Source organism: Dermacentor andersoni, chromosome 2 (assembly GCF_023375885.2).
Source record: "Dermacentor andersoni chromosome 2, qqDerAnde1_hic_scaffold, whole genome shotgun sequence".
NCBI classification, from domain to species: domain Eukaryota; kingdom Metazoa; phylum Arthropoda; class Arachnida; order Ixodida; family Ixodidae; genus Dermacentor; species Dermacentor andersoni.
Window position 1 is genome coordinate 198996995 of NC_092815.1, and position 20152 is coordinate 199017146.

General features: G+C 49.2%; 1 protein-coding gene across 2 annotated transcripts in view; it reads right to left on the minus strand.

Moving 5' to 3' along the window:
• Positions 1-20152, minus strand: part of LOC126540253 (probable thiopurine S-methyltransferase) — a 63830-nt gene that overhangs the window by 10162 nt on the left and 33516 nt on the right. The window contains exons 7-8 of one of the 2 annotated variants that reach the window (XM_055075917.1): positions 18319-18363; positions 18112-18229 (exon numbers count right to left, since the gene is read on the minus strand). In XM_055075917.1, coding sequence (XP_054931892.1) covers positions 18114-18229; positions 18319-18363 — 161 coding nt within the window. In that variant the 3' untranslated portion in view covers positions 18112-18113. Of the gene's footprint in view, positions 1-18060; positions 18230-18318; positions 18364-20152 lie in introns of those variants that run through there. The other variant, XM_050187051.3, reaches the window with a different exon arrangement.

Genomic DNA, 20152 nt, shown 5'->3' on the forward strand with positions numbered 1-20152 from the left:
GGGATAGCCTAATAACTTGCCATGAACTTGAGGGATTTCAAATGGAGATGAAGACGTATTGTACAAACTTTATATTTATTTACATAACTGAGTTCAGAGTATCGCATATATCGGGTACTATGCTAATTGCGGGAGGGTTACTATGACATATCACCTAGATTTAGCTGTGTCCTTCCTTAACACCCTCACTTTGAGCCACACGCAGCCAGAGTGGATAGGTGGCGCATTTACTCGGGCTGAGGTGTGAAACTTACAAACTCGTGATATCGATATGTGTCGGGATGATATTATGGAATCATGTAAATGGCACATTTCTGAGTTTTTTTACGTCTAAATCTGACACTTCTCTGCCACGGTGGTACACACATCTGTCCAATTCAGTTGTTGGCATAAATGAAAATGGAGGGGGACGGATGCATCTTCACGATGACCAGAGAATTGGAAATCGCAAGAACACCCGCCATCCCCGATTCATTTACTTTGGTATCGTTGTGTAGAGGACGGAAGCTATTACTCCATCATTCATGTGGCATACGCACAGAGGGGGCCGTCGTCACGCCCCGCATGACGCAATCGGAGCTTAATTTAGCCACTCGATCAACGTTCAGAAAGGCGTAGCGCGGCAGTACGTTTGTCCATCCGAGCAGGAATGGTAGCGTTTCAGAGAGCTCACGCACACAAGGTAGGTATAATACATCAATCTGAAGTCCGTTCTCATCAAGAGTTATAAGGCCTACAAGTGTGCAGTTTTCTTTATTTCCACGCTTGCTCGGCTATGGCGCGCCACTGCGTTCGGAACGTACGTGTTCAGAAACAGCGTGACAAGACTCGGGTGACAAGACAAAGACATAACCAACCACTTTGACTACGGCCGAACCTGTCCATCTCCATAAACAGCGAAACTGCAGAAACTGCAGGGGCAGTGCAGTATCGGACGCCGCCATCAGTAGGGGAGTCATTTTAAAACCCTAGTGCCCAAGCAGCCTCTGCAACACAAACGGCACACTATGAATAGGGAATAAGCCCAATGGCCAGATTAGACCGCAAGACCCCCCCACTAGCTGTGACATAAATAAAGCACGTAAGCATTATAATGCGTGAAGAAGTGTAAATGAATTTCGTTACGTCATTTCTGTACCCCCAGTGCCCATACACTTTCTACAATACGCACAAGACGTTTCATGTATTCCACTGCTGCTGCGTCCCTGAAACAGCCTACCAAATCTTAATGTGATTAGAGCTCTTAGGGTAGGTCACCCACTTTTCGGGGGCTGCTTGAGGATCTGTCTGTCTGTCTGTCTGTATGTATGTATGTATGTATGTATGTATGTATGTATGTATGTATGTATGTATGTATGTATGCATGCATGCATGCATGCATGCATGTATGTATGTTTGTATGTATGTATGTATGTATGTATGTATGTATGTATGTATGTATGTATGTATGTATGTATGTATGTATGTATGCGACCGACAGACAGACAGACAGATGGACGAGCAGCAATTGCCAGTGGAGCCCTGGAAGAGGGGCTCCACTCGCTGTAACGAAGCGGAGTCTTTATTAAAGCGAAATGTCCACTTTATTAAATTGAAGCTCCACGTTGCCTCCAATCTCCAAGACATCGGCAAACCGGCAATATCCCCAAGTTGGATTCCGATTGACATAGGGAAGGTCGAGAGTCGAGCCTGCTACCCTTCGTGCTAATCAAGGTGAAATTAACTAAGGCACAATTTCTTAAGAGCAACTTAATTAAAGCCCTCGAACCCGCGACCTTTAGCGGGAGTCGCACCCTCAACTTTTCGTGGAAGTCCAATCCACGAACTGTTGTGTTAATTAGGGCGACGTTAATTAAGGCACTCTAACCCGCAACCTTTGGTGGCAGTCGAACCATCGTCCTTTGGTGGAATTCGAACCCACGACCTTTGCTGTTTAATACGGCGAAGTTAATTAAGGTAGAGGTAGCTGTGGCCTCGGCTTAGCGCAGGCAGAAAATACACGTTTTGACAGCTTGAAAGCGGAGAGCCGATTGGCTTTATTCAAAATAAAAGCAGGTTTGCCGACTGGCAGCGGGGGCGCCCCAATCAGGCAGCCGCTTCGGTTCCAGGAAGGAGCAGCGGTCAATGACCGCCACGGCGAGGCAGGGCGAAGTGACCTATGTTCGCTACAAGGGCTCCCCCCCCCCCCCTAGAATGCCGTAGGCTTAGGTGTGAATGGCGGAAGGAATGAAGAGTTAATGTTCAAGGTAGTGTGGTTTCACGCGGCCACACGGCACTGTCTCTTCCTTGCCGCGAACGCCAATCTTCAAGGTTTTCCATGGGCGCGAAACCACACGAAAGGGGCGGGGGCTTCCTAGGAAGGAGTCAATGGTGAATTGATAAACTTCCAGAGCAAGGGGCGATGACCCCCACGGCGGGAGACGACGAAGTGACGGGCGGTCGCAAAGATTCAATTAGAACACTCAAAACCCCGACCTTTGGTGGGGAAAACCAGTAATAGGGAAGAACAGCGCACTCGAATGAAGATGTCAAATAACGTAACGAATGTCCTTGTGAGCGCGCAAGCTTTCTCATTCATCCTCTTTAGCGTTTTTAAAGTGACTGTCAATTTTTTTTAATAAAGTTGTTTCTCTCTGTAAGCGTTTCCCGACAACTTGGGCCACTGGATATGTGGCACTGGTATATGCCGCTGTTCAGTGAATCTCTTTGATGGCAACTTGGAGCACTGGGCATGAGCCACTTGATATGCGCCGCTATTGCGTGATGACAACTTGAGTCATTGGATATGTGCCCCTCGGTATATGTCGCTCTTCAACGAATGCCTTTGAGGCCAACGTGATTAACTGAGCCTCTGCTTAGGTGACGCACTTCAATGACATCAGTTAAGCCCTTGCACGCCAACATGTGTTACTTGGTATGTGCAAGTGCTTATGTGCCACTCTTCAATGAACCTCTTTCACTTCAATTAGGTCACTGATTATGTGAGACTAGGTACGAACCACACTCATACTAGAACAACTCGCACTAGAATTCCAATACACCTTTTTCAACCTTTTTCAAGTCGGACGGCTTGGTATGATTGATGGGTTTAATGACGCAAGTGCATCATTGGCCAAAGAGCGCCAAGTCTGAGTATGTTTCACTGTGTATGTTCCGCTTTTCTATGAACGTCTCTGATGTAAAGTTAGTTTTGCCACTTGGAATGTGCCACTGCCTATGTGCCTGACTTCAATGAAACAAAAGTCATTTAAATTTCTCCGGAGTTGGGCGGAGTCGAACCTGCGTTATAAATGTTCAGACATCCTTGCCTTAAGATATATTCGCACACGTGCCTCACAGGGCTTCGCTGCGTCGGCGCTAGATGACGCAGCGTGTTTAGCACGAAGCACGAGATTGCATTCCGGCTTTCGCACATACCTCATACTGGCCGTGTTTCGGCAGTTGCCATACGGTGTGTCGATGCATTGCTTCAAATGTAATCGCAGTAACGTCGACATATTTTGTGAGATGGGTCCTGTCGGATTTTAATGCATTAGTAGTATTACGGTACTTCACGCACTTTGCTGGAGCTGCCTGTCTGGCAATGTCTGACAGTTTTTATGCCTACTTGAGTCACCGGGTAGGCTATGGCCCAGTGGCTAGAACAAAGTGCTGCTGTGAGCCAAGTTCGAAACTATGTCGTCTGGCCAACTTGGGTCTCGGGTATGTGACATTGCATGTGCTCGGCTCATCGATTAAACCGCTTCACGCCAATCTCTTTTACTGGGTGTGGGTAGTACATGGTCTAATCGACAGCGCATCGTGCTTCTGTGCTGACGCAGCAAGGTTCGAAAACAAGCGTTGGAACAACTTGGTTCACTGGGTATGTTCACTGGGTGTGCACTACTGTTAAAATAAGCACATTGGTGCCAGCTTGGGTCAATGCGCATGTGCCAGTAGATGTGCTACGCGCTTCAATGACCCTCTATGACCTTAAGTTGGTTAATTGGGTTTGCTTGACTGGGTATGTGCTGCTCTACAATAACAAATATGATCCTTTAAGTGCCTCCTATACTCGGGCAAATCGAGCCTGCGCCAGGCGGAGACTTTACGACAGCGCCACCAGATGTCGTAGTGTGTGCTATAAGAATTTCCAGAGAGCACCTGAGCAGCATACACGTTTAGGCGTTGCCAATATTCTGTAGTTGCATTGCGTAAAAGCTAATCGCATTAATTTCGACACTCTCCGTGAGATGAGTTCTGCCGAAATTACACAGTGCGTGATCTGCATAAGGTCACTATCTATAATCATTCTTTGGAACTACGAGAACTGGCTTTTAGTGACTGAAATATCCATCTCATTTCTGCCAAAACTATTTCTGCAAAGTTTTCGCCGTATTTATAGGAGCATTTATAGATTATAAGGCCTGAAGTACAAATGGTATAAATCGCCAGTGAAGGGGTTATTGTGAAATTTGGCATATTCATAAACAGAAGCAAGGTTTGGGTACGGGCTAGTTGGTATTCTATGGTATCGATCGTCACTTACAGCGCATACATAGACGACGGACAAAAAAGGACGACGAAGACACGCGCTGTGACGCGCTGTGACGAATGGTATTCATAAAGCCGTGTGCGATTAGCAGAAGCGCATAGAGTTTTCTACAAAAATTATTAGAGAGAACTTTGACGCAGTTATCGTTATGCTAGCATGGAAATGATGGTTAGTACATGAATTTGTCTTATTTTCTTCCTTGTGGCTTCAAGCATTCTTGCCGCTTTGTATACTGCGCTTTATCTGCCTTCATCGGCACACATATTGAAGTAATCCTACATTTATAGACGGATAAGGCAATGAGACTGCGCAGATGCTGAAATATTCCAAATTATTTGATAAAACTGCAATAGTTTGCTGGAAATGAACAAGTTCCTGTCGCAAGGCCGCTTGAAGCATGAAGGACGAAGCTTAGGAAAATCTGCCTACCAACCATGATTGCCAATGCGTGGCGGCTTGACCACCAATATTGCAGCCCCCAAAGACCCTTGCGCCAAAGTACCCTCTAGCAATTTTTCTAGGAAACTCTTATATGTACTCTATCTGCACAGTTTCTTGCATCAGTGTGGCAGCTGAAGGACTACCGACCCAATATGAAGGCCAAGTGCCCCGCATCCTCGCCGCGTCGTCAGCTACGCGTCTGCTTTCCATGTAGTCGATACATGCGCAACGGGTGTTCCATTGACGCCACAAATGTTTGGCGTTGTAACTATAAGATGCATTTGCATGAATGCGATAACAGTGAATTAATGATTCATTGAGCATTAGGCCTTGATGGCGCTTCACAACGTCAACGCAACGCCCGTTCAAATTCTGTGGCGTCATCTGCTAGTATAAAATCAAACTTCTTTTATGGCTCGGCTCCACCTCTGTAGTCTTAGCAGAATCAATACAAACGGCTGATCTGAGTGATAACGAGAAAACATACCTAATGCTCTGCCCTCAGCGAGAGACGACATTAAGCGATGACGAATTTCCCCATTTATTTTTGCTGATCGAAGCGGGCTCTGTTGGCTGTATGGACGCTACCATGTTGCTAGGTTATCACGGTTAGAGTGGCCATTAAGGCTACCGGCGGCATACACCAAAGTGTTTAACGGTATAAGACGTGCATAAGCAAAGTACCTAAGACGTTGCGCTTCATTGTACCGTGTCACCTACCAAGCAAAACTAAAGCTCCTAATATACCGCCAATAACCAGACAGTCACGCCCGGAACTGTATTAGGCTGCTCAAGGATATTGCATGTGTAAACGTCGCAACTTTTCTGCAAGTTACTTGTTACAATGCCTCTTTTACTAGATGCCTGTTGCGTGGCTCGCTTTTCCATTGGAGCGGAGGTTCACGTGATTCAGGGTAGTCGCAGACAGACGGCGATTGCGGCCAACAATGCTTCCTCTTGCAAAGAAAGTGACACCTAAGAGGCCGGCGAGCGCTCGTCCAAGGGCTGATCGAAACACCGCGGGTCCTGCCTACGGGATTGCAGCAGACCCCGTTTTAAACTCGGAGGCAAGGGCACGTGATTCAAGTATGGAGCGGCCGCCGTAACTAGCACTCGCAGCCGACAGTACCGACAGTGGTCGACAGGAGGAAAGAAGAGAGGCGCTATAGAACCAGCTTTTCGGCTCACGCGGCGGGCATCTTTTAAAGGAGGCATTGCTTGCGAGATAGAGCATAGAAACCTCCAGGCTTCTCATGAGATATCATATGACCACATGAGACAATATAGTATAGGGCTCTAAGGCATACTTTATTATCAAAATCAGATAGCTTTCCTCTGTCTCTTTCTATTCCCCTTTCCCTTACGCAAATTTAGGTTGACCAACAAGTCGCCATCTGGTTAACATCCCTTTCTTGTCTCTTCCTTTTCTTTCTCTCTCACCCGCTTTTTCAGCGAAGCTGTATAGCTCTACTTTCCAATGGGTCGGCGTGTCCAAAGGCAAAAACTAAGAAAGTGCGCGTCGTGTGCGCCGCTGGGTTCCTTCCAGCATCAGCAGATTGCGCTCGTCTCCGCGTATCCGCGCTGCCGGCCATACGTGGGAAATAAAGAAAGGAAGCCGAAAGCTTGCCTTCGTGCATAACGTTCGCCGCAAAAACTCCATGGTAAAGATTACGGCTGCACAAGCTGCAGTTGCCGGGAAGCGGCAACTGCAGCTTGTGCAGTTTCTTGTGCAGAACCCGCCTAGTAAGTGATTAGTGTTGTGACAGGTGTATAGGAAGGCCACCTATAGACCGTTTTTTCGTAGGCGCCGCCATGTTGTGAACGCAGTGGCGCCGCCTATGAGCAGCGCCATACTGGCTTGGGTGAAAGCGGTATTTTCCCAAAAGCGGTATGGCGTTTGTTTTCGCGGTCGTGCGGTCTCTTTAGAATGACGTGCGTCTTCTACGTGGGAAACGTTCTGTGAGACGTGATGAAGTGGTTTAAGGCGTCATGGCCGAAATTTCTGCTGGCGTTGAGGTGGACGGAACACGCAGCGCGATGTGTGTGCGCATATCTGAGCCTACAATCAGCCTCGGTGATCAATTTTGTATTTCTGATTGTTCCAATCACTAATGTGACCTTATTGCAGTATTATCCTCTATTTCTAAGCTGCGGTTTAGGAGCCATAAAACATACGCGACGATCGTAACAGCGTGGGTACCGTTCGGCTACGATAGGAGCTGTGATGTTATACTTTGACAAGCGTTCAAACTGTTTGCTGCAAGTTACATTGCATGACTACTTGGTTCGATGGATGCGGTTTCCGCCCCTGAATAAAATAGCTTTGGCAAGTAATAGCAGCATATCTTACAGTCTGAATTAAGCTTGTGCAGCAAAGAGACTGTTTACGAACTGCGCGAGCATCCTAAGCAGTGGTAGGTCCTGGATTACAGATATCTTTGTTCTATATACAGCATGGTTCAAGCATACGGCATCAGCGATTATGTATTTATAAACGTTGTGCGGCGTGACTATGCGAGGTCGTATTGCGGCGTTAGCGCGTTTTATCTTGCTTTTTCGTGAAAGAGGATGATAACCGATTTTTTTTTTCGGCTGTGTTCGTTCCGTTCTCTACGACGCACTCACACGTATTATGGAAATTTTGTCCTCAAGAATAGGCATCGCATTATTTTTAGGCGATCCCTCTCATATATTATGGCTGTATACGGGCCAAAAAGGCAATGCCGAAGCGCACAGCTTGCATATGTATCGTGCTGGTTCACCAACCGCAGTGATCGCTGTGTTGAGCAGCGCCATCGGCCTCATGCAGGAATGCTAGCGTAGACATATGGTAATTTGAAGGCTACTAGACTTGAAATGCGCTAGAACGATGCCAGTGCAACACAAATATTTGATAGCGCCTGCCGCTTAGATGTTTCGTGGTTGCCTTATGTTGTCCGTGCACGAGAATGTTTTATCTTTTACTCCCTACGCCAAGCGATCAGACTGAGCTTATTTACCATTTAATGCTGGTAATGCACAGACACCGGTTTTCGTTGTTGGATTAAAGCCGATATAAGCAAAATGGTTCACAACACCTACACACATCGCGACTGATGATGCGCGTACACCACGGCTGATTATGTGCGTTACATTTTTGCGCCCCCAAGAGATATTTCCGCCTACTGTAGTTACCGATGCACCGAACGGCTTCCCCGACGACCTTATATGAAGGGACATGACATAAATTTCACAAAGCACCATCTAAAACATCTCGAAATCGTTCCGCAGCACGCGACAGCAATACTTTCAAGCAGCGCCGCGCCGGATCGCCCAAGCCAGAGAGGAGGAAAGGCTCTCCGCGCGCCCTATCCTCCTCGCCCGATGAAAAGGTCTATAGTGAGGACTCTGAAGAGCAGCGTGCATACGAGGCGGGGCGAAATGTGGTTAAGTGCATTTTCATTCTCTATGATTTACTCTTCGTAGGTGTAGAAAGTAGCGGCACAAGCCAAGTCGCAAGCCGTTAAAACGTCTTAACATTAAAATTAGGTAAAGTGCATGTGAATGTCACCATGTGAATAATTTCAAGCTATGTCGCAATCGGTAATCGTTCTAGTTATCGCTTTCAGCTTCGCTCTCCAACACCTCCACAGCATGCGTTGGATGGATGGATGGATGGATGCAAAACTTTAATGAAGGTCCTGAGGTACGCGACTCAGCGCGCTGCGGGCCGCTTCCACGTTGGCACAGTCAGGCCATGCCCGACCGCCGCAACGTGGGCCCTCTGGACAGCCCATAGTTGCGCCCCAGCATCGGGGCTCTTGATAGCGGAGAGCCACTTGTCCTCATTGATTTGTTCTGTGCCTCGTAACGAGGGGCAACGCCAGAGCATATGGTCTAGGCTAGCGATGTCATTGCAGTGCCTGCAAAAACCAATGGCATAGGTGTCGGGATAAAGCTTGTGGAATAAAGCTGGGCTGGGATACGAGCCTGTTTGCAATAATCTGAGGGTCAATGCCTGCGCTCTATTTAACTTCTTGTGTGGAAGGGGAAAGTCTCTCCTGCCGAGATAAAAGTGCTGCGCAATTTCATTGCATGTGTTCGGTTGATCTCTGTTCTCCACCACTGCGGGCCGGCGTTGGAGTTCTCCATGGTCGCGGGAAGCGAGACCTCGCGCCTTGGTGTGGGCCAGCTCGTTGAGGTTTGTGGGGCCTCCCATGATGGATCCCATGTGAGCGGGGAACCACGTGAGGGTGTGGGTGGCGATGCTTTTGCCGTCAAGGATGCGACAGGCTTCCTTACACACGGCGCCAACGCTGAAGGCGCGGATGGCTGCCCTGGAGTCGCTAAAGATATTGGCATGTCCGTCGTCCAGGAGGGCCAAGGCAATGGCCACTTGCTCGGCCGCACGCGACGACGTGCTTCGTAACGAAGCGGCGTTAACGGTCGAACCCCTGTGGTTGATTGACACTACCGTGAAATTGTTGCTGTTGCCATACTGGGCCGCGTCAACGAAGCAGCTGCCGCCAGGGAGTTCTGTCGCGCGGCGTAGGAGCGCCACCACCCTGGCCTTCCTTCTTTCTACGTTGCGCTGGGGATGCATATTGCGCGGGGCAGGCGATATGATGATGCTATCTTTCTGCTCTTTCGGAAGGCCCTAATAGGCGTCTTCAACAGTGGCCGGGGGGACGCCCATCGCTGTTGGGAGTTGTCTGCCTGCCCTGGTGCCGGAGAGCCTGAGAATCTGTGCCCTTTCTTGTGCTTCTGCAATTTCTTCCATGGTATTATGAATACCCAACTGCAGGAGTCGGTCGGTGCGTGTGTAGTTTGGTATGGCATAATAGCATAAAAATGGCATAACAAGAAAGCGTGGACTAGCCTTATCAGATTCTCTTTGCTCAGGCCTCTCCTTCTGTTAGCTACCCGCCTGATTAGACCGATGCCGTTATCCGTCTTCTTTGCTAGTTTGTGAATGGTGATGCTATTCGTGCCCGCCCCTTCGAGTGTCATACCCAAGATTCGAATGGATGCGACTTTGTGAATGGGATTTCCACACTTGGTGTAGAGATTAATGTCAATTTCATTGGGGGGTTTCCAGTTCTGTGGCTTGCGGCCCTTTCTAGTTGGGCTGTAGAGAAGGAGCTCCGATTTCTTTGGGGAGCACCGGAGTCCCGTGTCGGTTAGAAAGCGCTCTGTAGTGTCGACAGCTTCCTGGAGAGCGGCTTCGACTTGTCCGTCACTGCCACCCGCGCACCAGACAGTGATGTCGTCTGCGTAGATCGTGTGACCGATGCCCTGGACCTTGCCTAGGTACCTTGAGAGGTCGACCATTGCGATGTTAAAGAGGAGCGGTGAGATGACTGACCCCTGAGGGGTGCCTCTTCTGCTCAGCTCCATTTTCTCCGATTCCAAATCTCCAGCCTTGAGGATGGCGCTTCGTTTGCTCAAGAAATATCTGACGAAGGCATGGAAGGACGAGCCTAGGTCGAGTTTGGAGATGGCGTCGAGAACGAACTCGTGACGGATGTTATCAAAGGCCTTCTCCAGGTCCAAACCAAAGGTGGCTCTCGTGTCCCGAGTGCAGCGTTCCAGGATTTGTACCTTGATAAGCTTCATGGCGTCCTGGGTGGAGAGGCCTGGCCTGAAGCCTATCATGTGGTGAGGGAAAAGGTCGTTGGTCTCGATATAGTCGGCAATTCTGTTATGGATGGCGTGCTCGGCCACCTTCCCTACACATGACGTCAGTAAGATGGGGCGGAGGTTGTCCAAGCTCGGCGGTTTAGCGGGCTTTGGGATTAGTATGACCTTCGCCAACTTCCATTCTTCCGGTACAATTCCCTCCTCCCAAATCCGATTTATCTCATCTGTGAGAAACTCGATCGATGCGTCCTCTAGGTTTCTGAAAGCCTTGTTGTTAATGTGATCCGGGCCGGGCGCTGACCTGCCATAGAGGTCGTGTAGGGCACGACGGATTTCACTGGCTTTGAAAGGCTCGTCCAGCGCGGAGTTCGGCTTCCCTTTGTATACTGGGTATGCCGCATCATCGGCCACAGTTTTGAGCGACAGGTACTTCTTAGCTAGCATCTCCAGCACGTCCTTTTCCGAAGACGACCTCTTGGCTTCGTGGAGCGCTTTAGCGAGGACACTTCTCTGGTTTGACTTGGTGCCGGAGTCGTCGAGCAAGTGTTTGAGAAGATTCCACTTGCCTCCCTTGCGCATCTGCCCGTCGATTGAATTGCAAATTTCGTCCCATTGCTGCCTAGACAGGGCTTGGCAGTGCTCGTCGATCTGCTTGTTGATCTCGGCTATCTTTTTTCTGAGCTTGCGATTTAAGCGTTGGCTTTTCCACCTCTCGAGAAGTGATTGCTTGGCCTCGAGAAGGTGTGCTAGCCTGCTATCCATTTTGTCTGTCTGTAGATCCGTCTCTATGGTTTTGGTGGTGGAGCAGACATCTTGCAGAATTAATGCGCACCACTGGACGAGACTCTCCGGCTTTTCTCCACGGGCGGCGCGGGCCCTGCGAACCTCACGGAATTTGTCCCAGTCAAGGACCGAGAAGGCCTTCTTTCTTTTCTGCTCCACTTGTAAGCTGGTGACCGTGATGTAGTGATCGCTACCGAGGTCTATGAGCAGATTCGACCACACGGCTGCGCCAGCGTTTTTAACAAAGGCGAGATCTGGGAAAGAGTCCCTGGTCGAGGAGGTGCCACGGCTGGTGGGAAAGGCTGGGTTCGTCAATAGAGAGAGTCCCGCATCTCCCGCCTCCTGCCACAGGCTTCTGCCCTTGACCGTGTCGTGCGTGTAGTTCCACGCGTGAAAGGGGGCGTTGAAATCGCCGGCCACAACCAGTGGAAAGTTTCCGGCGAGTTTCGTTGCCCTAGTGATGATGGTTTTGAAACGTCGTCTGTGATCGCTCGGGCTGCTATATACGTTAAGTATAAAAATGCTGGAGATGTTGGAGTGGCTTAGGATGACTTCTACTAGGGAGGTCTCCGTCTTGCTAGGCCGGACCCCTAGATCGTGTGCGACGAAAGTGAACTTGCTGCAGACTAATGTGCAGATTCCTCTGCCGTCCCCACGGAGAGCCAGAGCTTTGTATCCCTGGAGTGAAACCTGATCAGCCATCGTTTCTTGCAATAATATAACATGTGGCTTTTCTTTGTGAGTGTGAACAAACTGCTGCAGGGTACATCTTTTATGGTGGAGTCCCCTGCAGTTCCACTGCCAAATTCTTAATTGAATGTGTGGCCCCATCATTGCTGTATAGAGCACCTTCCGGCGTTGCTACTATGGTCTCGAGGGAGATGGTTCTATTAATCGGTCCGGGGATGTGCAGTGGTGGCGGCGTAGGTACCGACGCGCCATCCGGGAAGTAAACGGGACGTACGTGGGTCAACGTCCTGATGTCCATTTCCTGCACCTTGGACTCTATCTCTGGCATTCTGTTTTCTAAGCATTGAATTTTGATATTTTGCGCGTCGAACTTCTCATCCACGACCAAGAGTCGCTGATCCACTGCAGATAGTCGTTCATTAATCTTCTTGATCTCGAAGCAGATGGAATTCAACATTTCTCTGACTTCCGACTTGGCTTTAGCCTGTACATTATCAGGCATGCTGGGAACAGCCTTTCGTTTCGCTGGGTTGCCCGAGTGGCTTGTATCCACGACCATGGGAATGTCTGCTGTTTGGGGAGAGGGGTATGAACTAGGGACTGGAACGGGTTGAGGTCCCCGAGGGGGATGGGGCGAGGGGGTCGCCGAGGGGGTCCCTGAGGGGGTTGAACTAGGGAGTGGAACGTGGTGAGGTTGATTAGCCTTTCTGAGCTCTGCAATTTCGGCTCGCATTGACTCGATTATGCTGCGCCTCTCGGCATTTCCTTTCCTGAGCTGAGCTATTTCAGAACCATGCTCTGGCGCCGCACCCCCCGTTACCTTTTCGGCAGTTCTCGCTCCACTCCGCACCCTGTCTGCCCAGGTGGCGCCTTGTTTCCCAGGACCGGCTGGCTCCTCGAACCGGACCCTGTTCTGTGGGCCCCGGGACCTGGACCTAGAACGGCTCCTGGGCCTGGACCGGGAACGGCTCCTGGACCTCGAGCGGCTTCTCGAGAGGGAGCGCCGGCTCGAAGATCTAGCCGGTTCGCTTCCGGCACATGTCTGTGTTGGTGACGGGTCTCGATTCCTGGATTCCGCATTTCTTTCCCTCCTCCTCCGTGGAACGATGTACGGGAGCTGGAATCTTTGCTTGCAAATCTTGTCCGCTGTGGCGTGCGGGCCGCCGCAGAGGCCGCAAGTAGGCGAGCAGGTGTGGTTGTCGTCGGGGTTGTTGGCCCCACATTTCCTGCATAGTTTGTCCTCCGGCGTTGGGCAGACGTCAGCTCTATGGCCTAGTCTACCGCAGGCATAGCAGCAGTCGTGCTGCCTGAGGTACAAGGAGCACTTGACTAGCGCCGAGCCGTAGAAAACGAAGTTGGGGACCTTGTAGCAGTCGAAAACGATGACTACCGTTTCGCTATTCTTGATTCGCTTGGCTCCCAGGGCTAAGGGATTTCTCTCGTTTAATATGCTTCTGTCCAGGTCGGCCTGGCTCTCCGACACATCAATTTGGCGTATGACACCCTTGCACGTGACGTGCGGCGCGGCTTCGTAAGTGCTGAGTTCGTATTGTTTTATTCCCAGAGTGATGCAATTCCTTTTTAGATAAGCATCTGCGTTATCGCGAGATGCGGTGCTGAGGACGATAATATTTTGTGTTGCGTTGGGGCAGACGAGCAATTATATGGACACTCCAGGCGCATTTATGCCGCCGGCGTCACCTGAGATTCCGCTTAAAATCCAAGGCCGATAAAACCGTCGCTGCGCGCCGTATGCTGTATGTGCGAGCGAACGTGTGTGACGGTGAGCCGGCGAACACGGTTCAATGTCGCGTGCGCGAGCGAGGAACGCTGCGGCCTGGTTGCGTGCCCTCTCCTGTCGTGCGCGAGGCAGGGGGCGAGACGAAGGAGGAGGGGCGTTATCCTCCGGTGGCGGTTAGGGTGCCTCGATGTCCTACTCACTCGCCGCTCCGTACAGAGTGGAGACAACCACGGCGTCTACTACGGCGTTGGCTACCCGAATCGCGGAAGCCGTAGTAGACGAATTTGGCGGACGCCGTAGGTACGCGTTGCCGGCGCTCGTGTGTCTTGAAAGTGATCTGCGGCGTGGCCAAAGCGCGCGCCCACGCGGGCTTCCTCTTCAAAGCGATCTGCGATGTGTGCCAAATGCGCATAGTGGCAGTAGCTTCGTACGCGCCGTGCTTTCAACGTTCGTTCGCTTTGAAGCGAGAGATGCAGGAAGGCCAATTCGCTTGCTGCTTCCGCGATTCCTCACTCCAGAATTCTGACAGCGAATTTCCGCGCTCATCGAGCGACATGTGTTCATATTTACCTTGTGCGCACGTGACACCGTGCTGGTTAATTTAGGTTAAATACGTTGGCGGGCTAGTTGGTTTGAATCCATGATAGAATGTGTAAGCGCGACTGAACAAGGACGTAGAAAGATGCAGACACACAAGGACAGCACTGTCTCTATGTGTCTGTTTCTTCCCACGTCCTCGTTCAGTCACGCTCACATATTCTATCATTATTAAACGGAAAATGAGACATCCACTAAACCGTAGCAACTGCTACAAAGGAAACCCATGCGGGTTCCTCGAAAGAAAAGCCTCGCAGTTGAAGAAAAATTCGTCTTAGTCCGGGACTTTTTCTTCAATTGCGAGGCTTTTCTTTCGAGGAACCCGTATGGGTTTCCTTTGTAGCAAGTGCTACGATTGGGTGGATGTCTCATTTTCCGTTTATTAATTACTTCCCTCCACCTTGCGTGTTTCCGCATAACTATTGCGTCAATGTTCTATCTTTGTTAATTTAGTTAGTAAGTGAATGTTTTCAAGTTTATACGACTGCTAAAACTACTATCCTTACTCCGTACAGCATTCCACTAATTTGCTCTCGCAATTGGCGCTTCGGCTTTTGTCCGAAGCTGCGATTTTTTTTTTATTAGCGCCAGTGTGTACGTGGCCTTCACGTTCATTTGCACGTACACAACCACCAATCGTAGCTTGTTTACCTCGTTAACAGGGTCACCCCTGAGAGTGAACATGGTGCCAGGTGGGGAGTCGCCTCTTCTTTGGCATTTTCTGACTGAGTAGTTCTGACTTTTGTGCTGCGCAGGTTAGTCTCCCTGGTCGTGCATATCGTTGGGAGACGTCGGCTGCTGCTAGTAGTGCGTCTTGTATTTCGCTGTCTGAGACCTTGGTGGCCCAGATGCTAACGTCGTCCGCGCAGAGCGAATGCGCTGTTCCCAGTATGACTTTCAGTAGCTAGGGTAGTCGGTTCATTACAATGGTAAATAGTACGGCGGCGAGGACTGATCCTTGTGGCGTGCCTTTTTCTGCCAGAAGAATGGAGTCTTACATTATGGTTCCTACGTCTATCGAGGCTCTGAGATTTTTCAGAAAATCTCGTATGCAATCCCATGTTCATCAGTCGCATTTCGTTGCCGTTAGACTGTCGGTCATGGGCTACGTTATCAAACACGCCTTTGAAACCTAATTAGAAGATAGCATTAGTCTGACGCAGATTTGGCCTACAATTCCTATCTAATTTGCATCAGTAGATCCTGAGTGGACTGCCCGATCGCAAACAGAACATTGTGTGCGGCAATAAGGCCAACTCTTCTAGGTACGGCTGAAGCCTAGCTAGGACAATGTTTTGATTAACGTTACTGCGCATGCGGTTACCGAGATGGCTTTCAGTTTATTTATGGATGGCTGCTTGCCTTGTTTGGTCGTCGTGGTGATATCGGCATGGCGCCACTCTTGTAGCAGCACGCCCTCGTGCCAGTGGTATTGACAGTAGGCCATCAGCTTGCTTAGTGATATGTCACCGATTTTTTTTAAGTAGCCGGTACTATATGCCGCCTGTTCCTGGAGCGGTGTTGCGTGCCATTCGGTGGTAAGGATCACTGGTACCATTGGGTGCAGCACCGCTCTAATCTAGTGCTGTATGATTTCTCTGTCTAGACAAGCCGCTCAGCCAAGCTCAACTTTGGCGTATTTGTTCCAGGGTTCTTGGTTATCGAGGTCCTCACGCTCCTCTCCGACTCCAGAGCATCGATAGTTGACCTTCTTTCAAAACTATAGTCGGTTGTCGCTGCTTCACGCCATTCATGTCTGAGTGTGCTTGGGCGCGGAATGCTTCGTGATCTTGACCTGGATCAGTCTCTGAATTTATCTCATTTGAGGCTCTTGGTCGTCCGGGCGATTGTCCTCAGTCTGCATGGGTATTCGTGATAGCTGGTGGTGCTATCGGCCACTGAGTTGATGGTTGACTGTTGGTGGCGCAGGAGTTGTTGGCGGCGACATTGTCATTATCAGCGCTGGCATCGCCGACTTTCGGAGGAGGCATGAAATCTTGTACCGCTTTTTACTCTATGGCCGGACAGCTTGGGCCCGTGGCCAAGTATTTAGATCGACATTTGTGGTCCTCTGGTGGGTTTTGTCGTTCGTAGTTTTTGAATTGTACGTTCTCCTGGGCGTAGGGGGGGGGGGGGGGGGGAGGGCAGGCATCCACGCTGTTACCCATTCTGAGACAGCTGCTGCTTACCTGACAAAGCAGTAGTTAGGGGAGACATGGAAGTTCTCCATTGTAATGATTTATCGTTCTCGGGACTACTGGGCAATCGAAGGTGATACGAGCAGACGTTGACATTCAGATCGCGCGATCGTAGAGCATCGATACTTCCGGGGAGCGTAGATTAGGCATTAGTTCTTCTGAGTGTGCTTCTATTTTGATACAAGGGACGACTCCCTTGCACGACGTGCTACGTTTGCGGAGACTTGGAACTTCTTGCGGCGAAGGTGAAGGGATGTGATCCGTTGGATGCGGTTGGCCCGCTCCTCGTTTGGCGTGGTGGCCGGGCTGCGTTCTGGCATTTGTGGATCCTCCGCGTGAGTGCCTCAAATTCAGTAACGATGAGATGGGCTGCCTAGCCCACCACTCGGTCGGCGTGATGGATTTGCCGCTTGCCGGAATTTCCGCCGTCTTGGGGACAGAAGACAACCTTGTAGTCGGACATCGGAAGTGGCGAGAGCCGTGGTTTTCCTTAGTGTGCTTGGTTACCCGTGCAAACTGGTTTTGGTTCCCCGGTCGAGGTTGTCATAACATCTGGTGGCTGGCTTGCAGCGTGCCAGTGTTTGCGAGCCATGGTGAACCCGTCTCCCCCGTCATCTTCGACAAATTTCCATTTGTCGGACGCTTGGATATCTTCATTTTGTTGACGAGAGCAGCTGCGTGGGAGTCCATTGGGTTATGCCTAGGGATGTCCCCTACCAAATCTCGGCTTTCCTCGATTACGACAGGTGGCCGGGGCCAATGTCTCAGTGGGTCGGTGGTGCTGTGGTCGATTCGGTACACAAAGTTTCCGTCTGGTTAGGCCTAGATGGTTAGGCCCGTCTTCCATGATTTACGCGTCGGATGATGCTGTGTCAAGCTTTGGCCTCTCCAGACCTCGAGTTACCCAGAAATACCTGCCCTGTGATGCCCAATCAGCTGTTCACTTCCTAGGGCGCGGTGGCGCTACCTTTAAAAATGCTTGAGAGGCAGGCAACAAAGCGAATTACTGCTGCAAATAAAGCAGCAGCACACGCAATCTTTTAACGATTTGGAAAAGGAAGATTTCGTTTGCCCTAGCGTGATTGGACAGAATGGTGATTTGCTGACAAAATTATATAACTAATCACTCAAGCGAGAACAAACTAACAGTTGACTTTCGCGAAAGTTACAAAATCGTGCCTTCCTGAAAGCATGACCATGTACGGCTGGTACGTTTTCTCGATCCATCTACAACCAAATTCTCATTGAGTTGGATTACGAGCCGTAGCCGGACCAAATCACACTGACCACACCGTCTTCAGGCCGTCTTGCTTTCCACGCATGGTCTTGTAACCACGTAATAATGTCAGAACGCAAGTGCAAATTTCCTGGATAGCTTGGTAAAGTTTGCCTTCACATAAGCCACATTTTGAATAAATGTTAAATCTGGTTTCTAAGTCGCGACAGTAGCGATGAACACCATTTTCTTATCCGATTTATTGGCGCAGATTATTTGCCTTGTCCCATACCGCTAGCTCCGAGAACTTCGCTTCTTTAGGTGCCAGAGCGTTTCCTTGATCACTTTTGTTTCCACATAAGAGCGCTCAATGAAGGTGACACCGAGCTGGTTGATCTCGTAGTCTTCCCCTATAGAGAAAAGACGAGAACGCGGCACCGCTTAGTGAAGTATTTGCTTGCGCCCACTTCATGCACTACAACTAGTTGCTGTGGCTTACCGTAGAGCTCCCGAATCAAAGGAAGTGAAATGTTCCGCGGAAAGCCTGCGAGAGAGAAAGAGTGGCATGATATAAAAAACACCTCCCCATTGTGCACATACTTGTCAAACCAAACGACTCATGAAGTCTCACATTTTCACAGGGTATAAAGGAATCGTCTTCATCTGAAAGTATTCTAGAACTCCGCTTTCTCAGACACCTCGATTTTATTTAGAACAGCATGGCACGCATGAGAAAGGTTGAGGTCTGAGCTTCACCTTTGAAGTACCTAGAGAGCAGAGTATTCAGTTCTTGGATCTAAATATCCTAATTTGCTGTGAGCATGCCTATTGGGTGTATTCTTGGAGGTCCGTGAAGACCATTCTGGATTTCAGTTTTGGTCGCTTGAAGCTAGTGAAGTATTGCTACAGCCTGTTGAGAAGCCACCTTCTGCAAGTCTTGCCCGCATCAAATTATTGAAGCTTTTTCTAATAGGTCAACAGGCTTAGGCAATCAAGCTATCCAGTAAGTATATAACCCCTATTGAATATCCCAGCATTGCTCATCATTAATTTTATTATGCTCAACATGATGGAAAATGTGCTGGAGATGATGGAAAACATGGTGGGTATGATGTCATTCATCGTGGCTATACTGGGTGGATAGTGGGTGCAGTGGTAGATGGTGGGATGTACTGGTGAGATACATACTGGGTGACTTGTCTCAATGGTGGGCGTGCTGAGTGAATGGTGGGTGTGCTGGGTGGATGGTGGGATACATACTGGGTGACCTGTGTAAATGGCGGGTAAATGATGAATGTGTTGGTTGAATGGTAGGTGTACTGGGTGGATGGTGGGATATATAGTGGGAGAATGTGGTCGAATATATGCGACAGCGAGAAAATAATAGGTGGCTTATAGAATAGTAGTGACACAGTGATGATGGCAAGTTCGTGATGTGATGTCATTCCTTCATTTCCCAAATAGTATCGCTGTAGTCCCATTTTCTTACGTATATAAACGTACGTGCACATGTACTTTTCTAACATTTGTTTGAGCATTTCGTGATGCTTAATTATTAACTATTGTACCCTACTAAGTTAGTGTCTAGTGTTAATATATTTTATTATTGTAATGATTTAATTATTTAATGTTGGTTTTTCTTTACAATAAGATGCCACTGCTTTGCTACCCTTTGTAGGCAGTGCGAAATGGTCAAGCTGCTTCAGTGCTGCATTTGCTCCCACCATTTCTGGTGTGCAGCAGATGAAAATAAAAATTGAGTTCAACTTAGAAACACAGATGCTGATTGCAGAGCACGCTAGATATGTGCGACTACAATGCAGTGGCTATGGTCAACCGCATGCCCGCCAGCATGTTCCAAGCACTACAGACTTTCTCCCAGTGGGTGTTGTGAGAACAATAGCATGAAGGGAGTCCTCATGGCAAACTGAAAATTATTCTAATATAATTTGTTATGTGTAAAGGGTACAAATGGTAGTCATACATGTGGCACATAACAAACGAATACAACACTGATAAATTTTCCAGAGTGATAACACAAAACGCCCAACAAAAATTCCTAAATAACTGAAGGACAATGTTCTTTTGAGGCAGCCACGATATTAATGTGCATTGTTGCACAATCGTTCTGCACGCTGCAGATGATCCGCAAAAAAGTGCATAAATTAGATAGTTTACAATGATTTCTTTCGATGCACTGTCTGGACCTCTACATCTAGATCTGCCTGTGTTGTTTCAAGATGCACCCAGTTGAAAAAATACACCGGACCACTTTGGTGTATTCCAGTTTTTTCTAAACACCAGCACAGTCTGCTGCTACCTGGCATGCACAC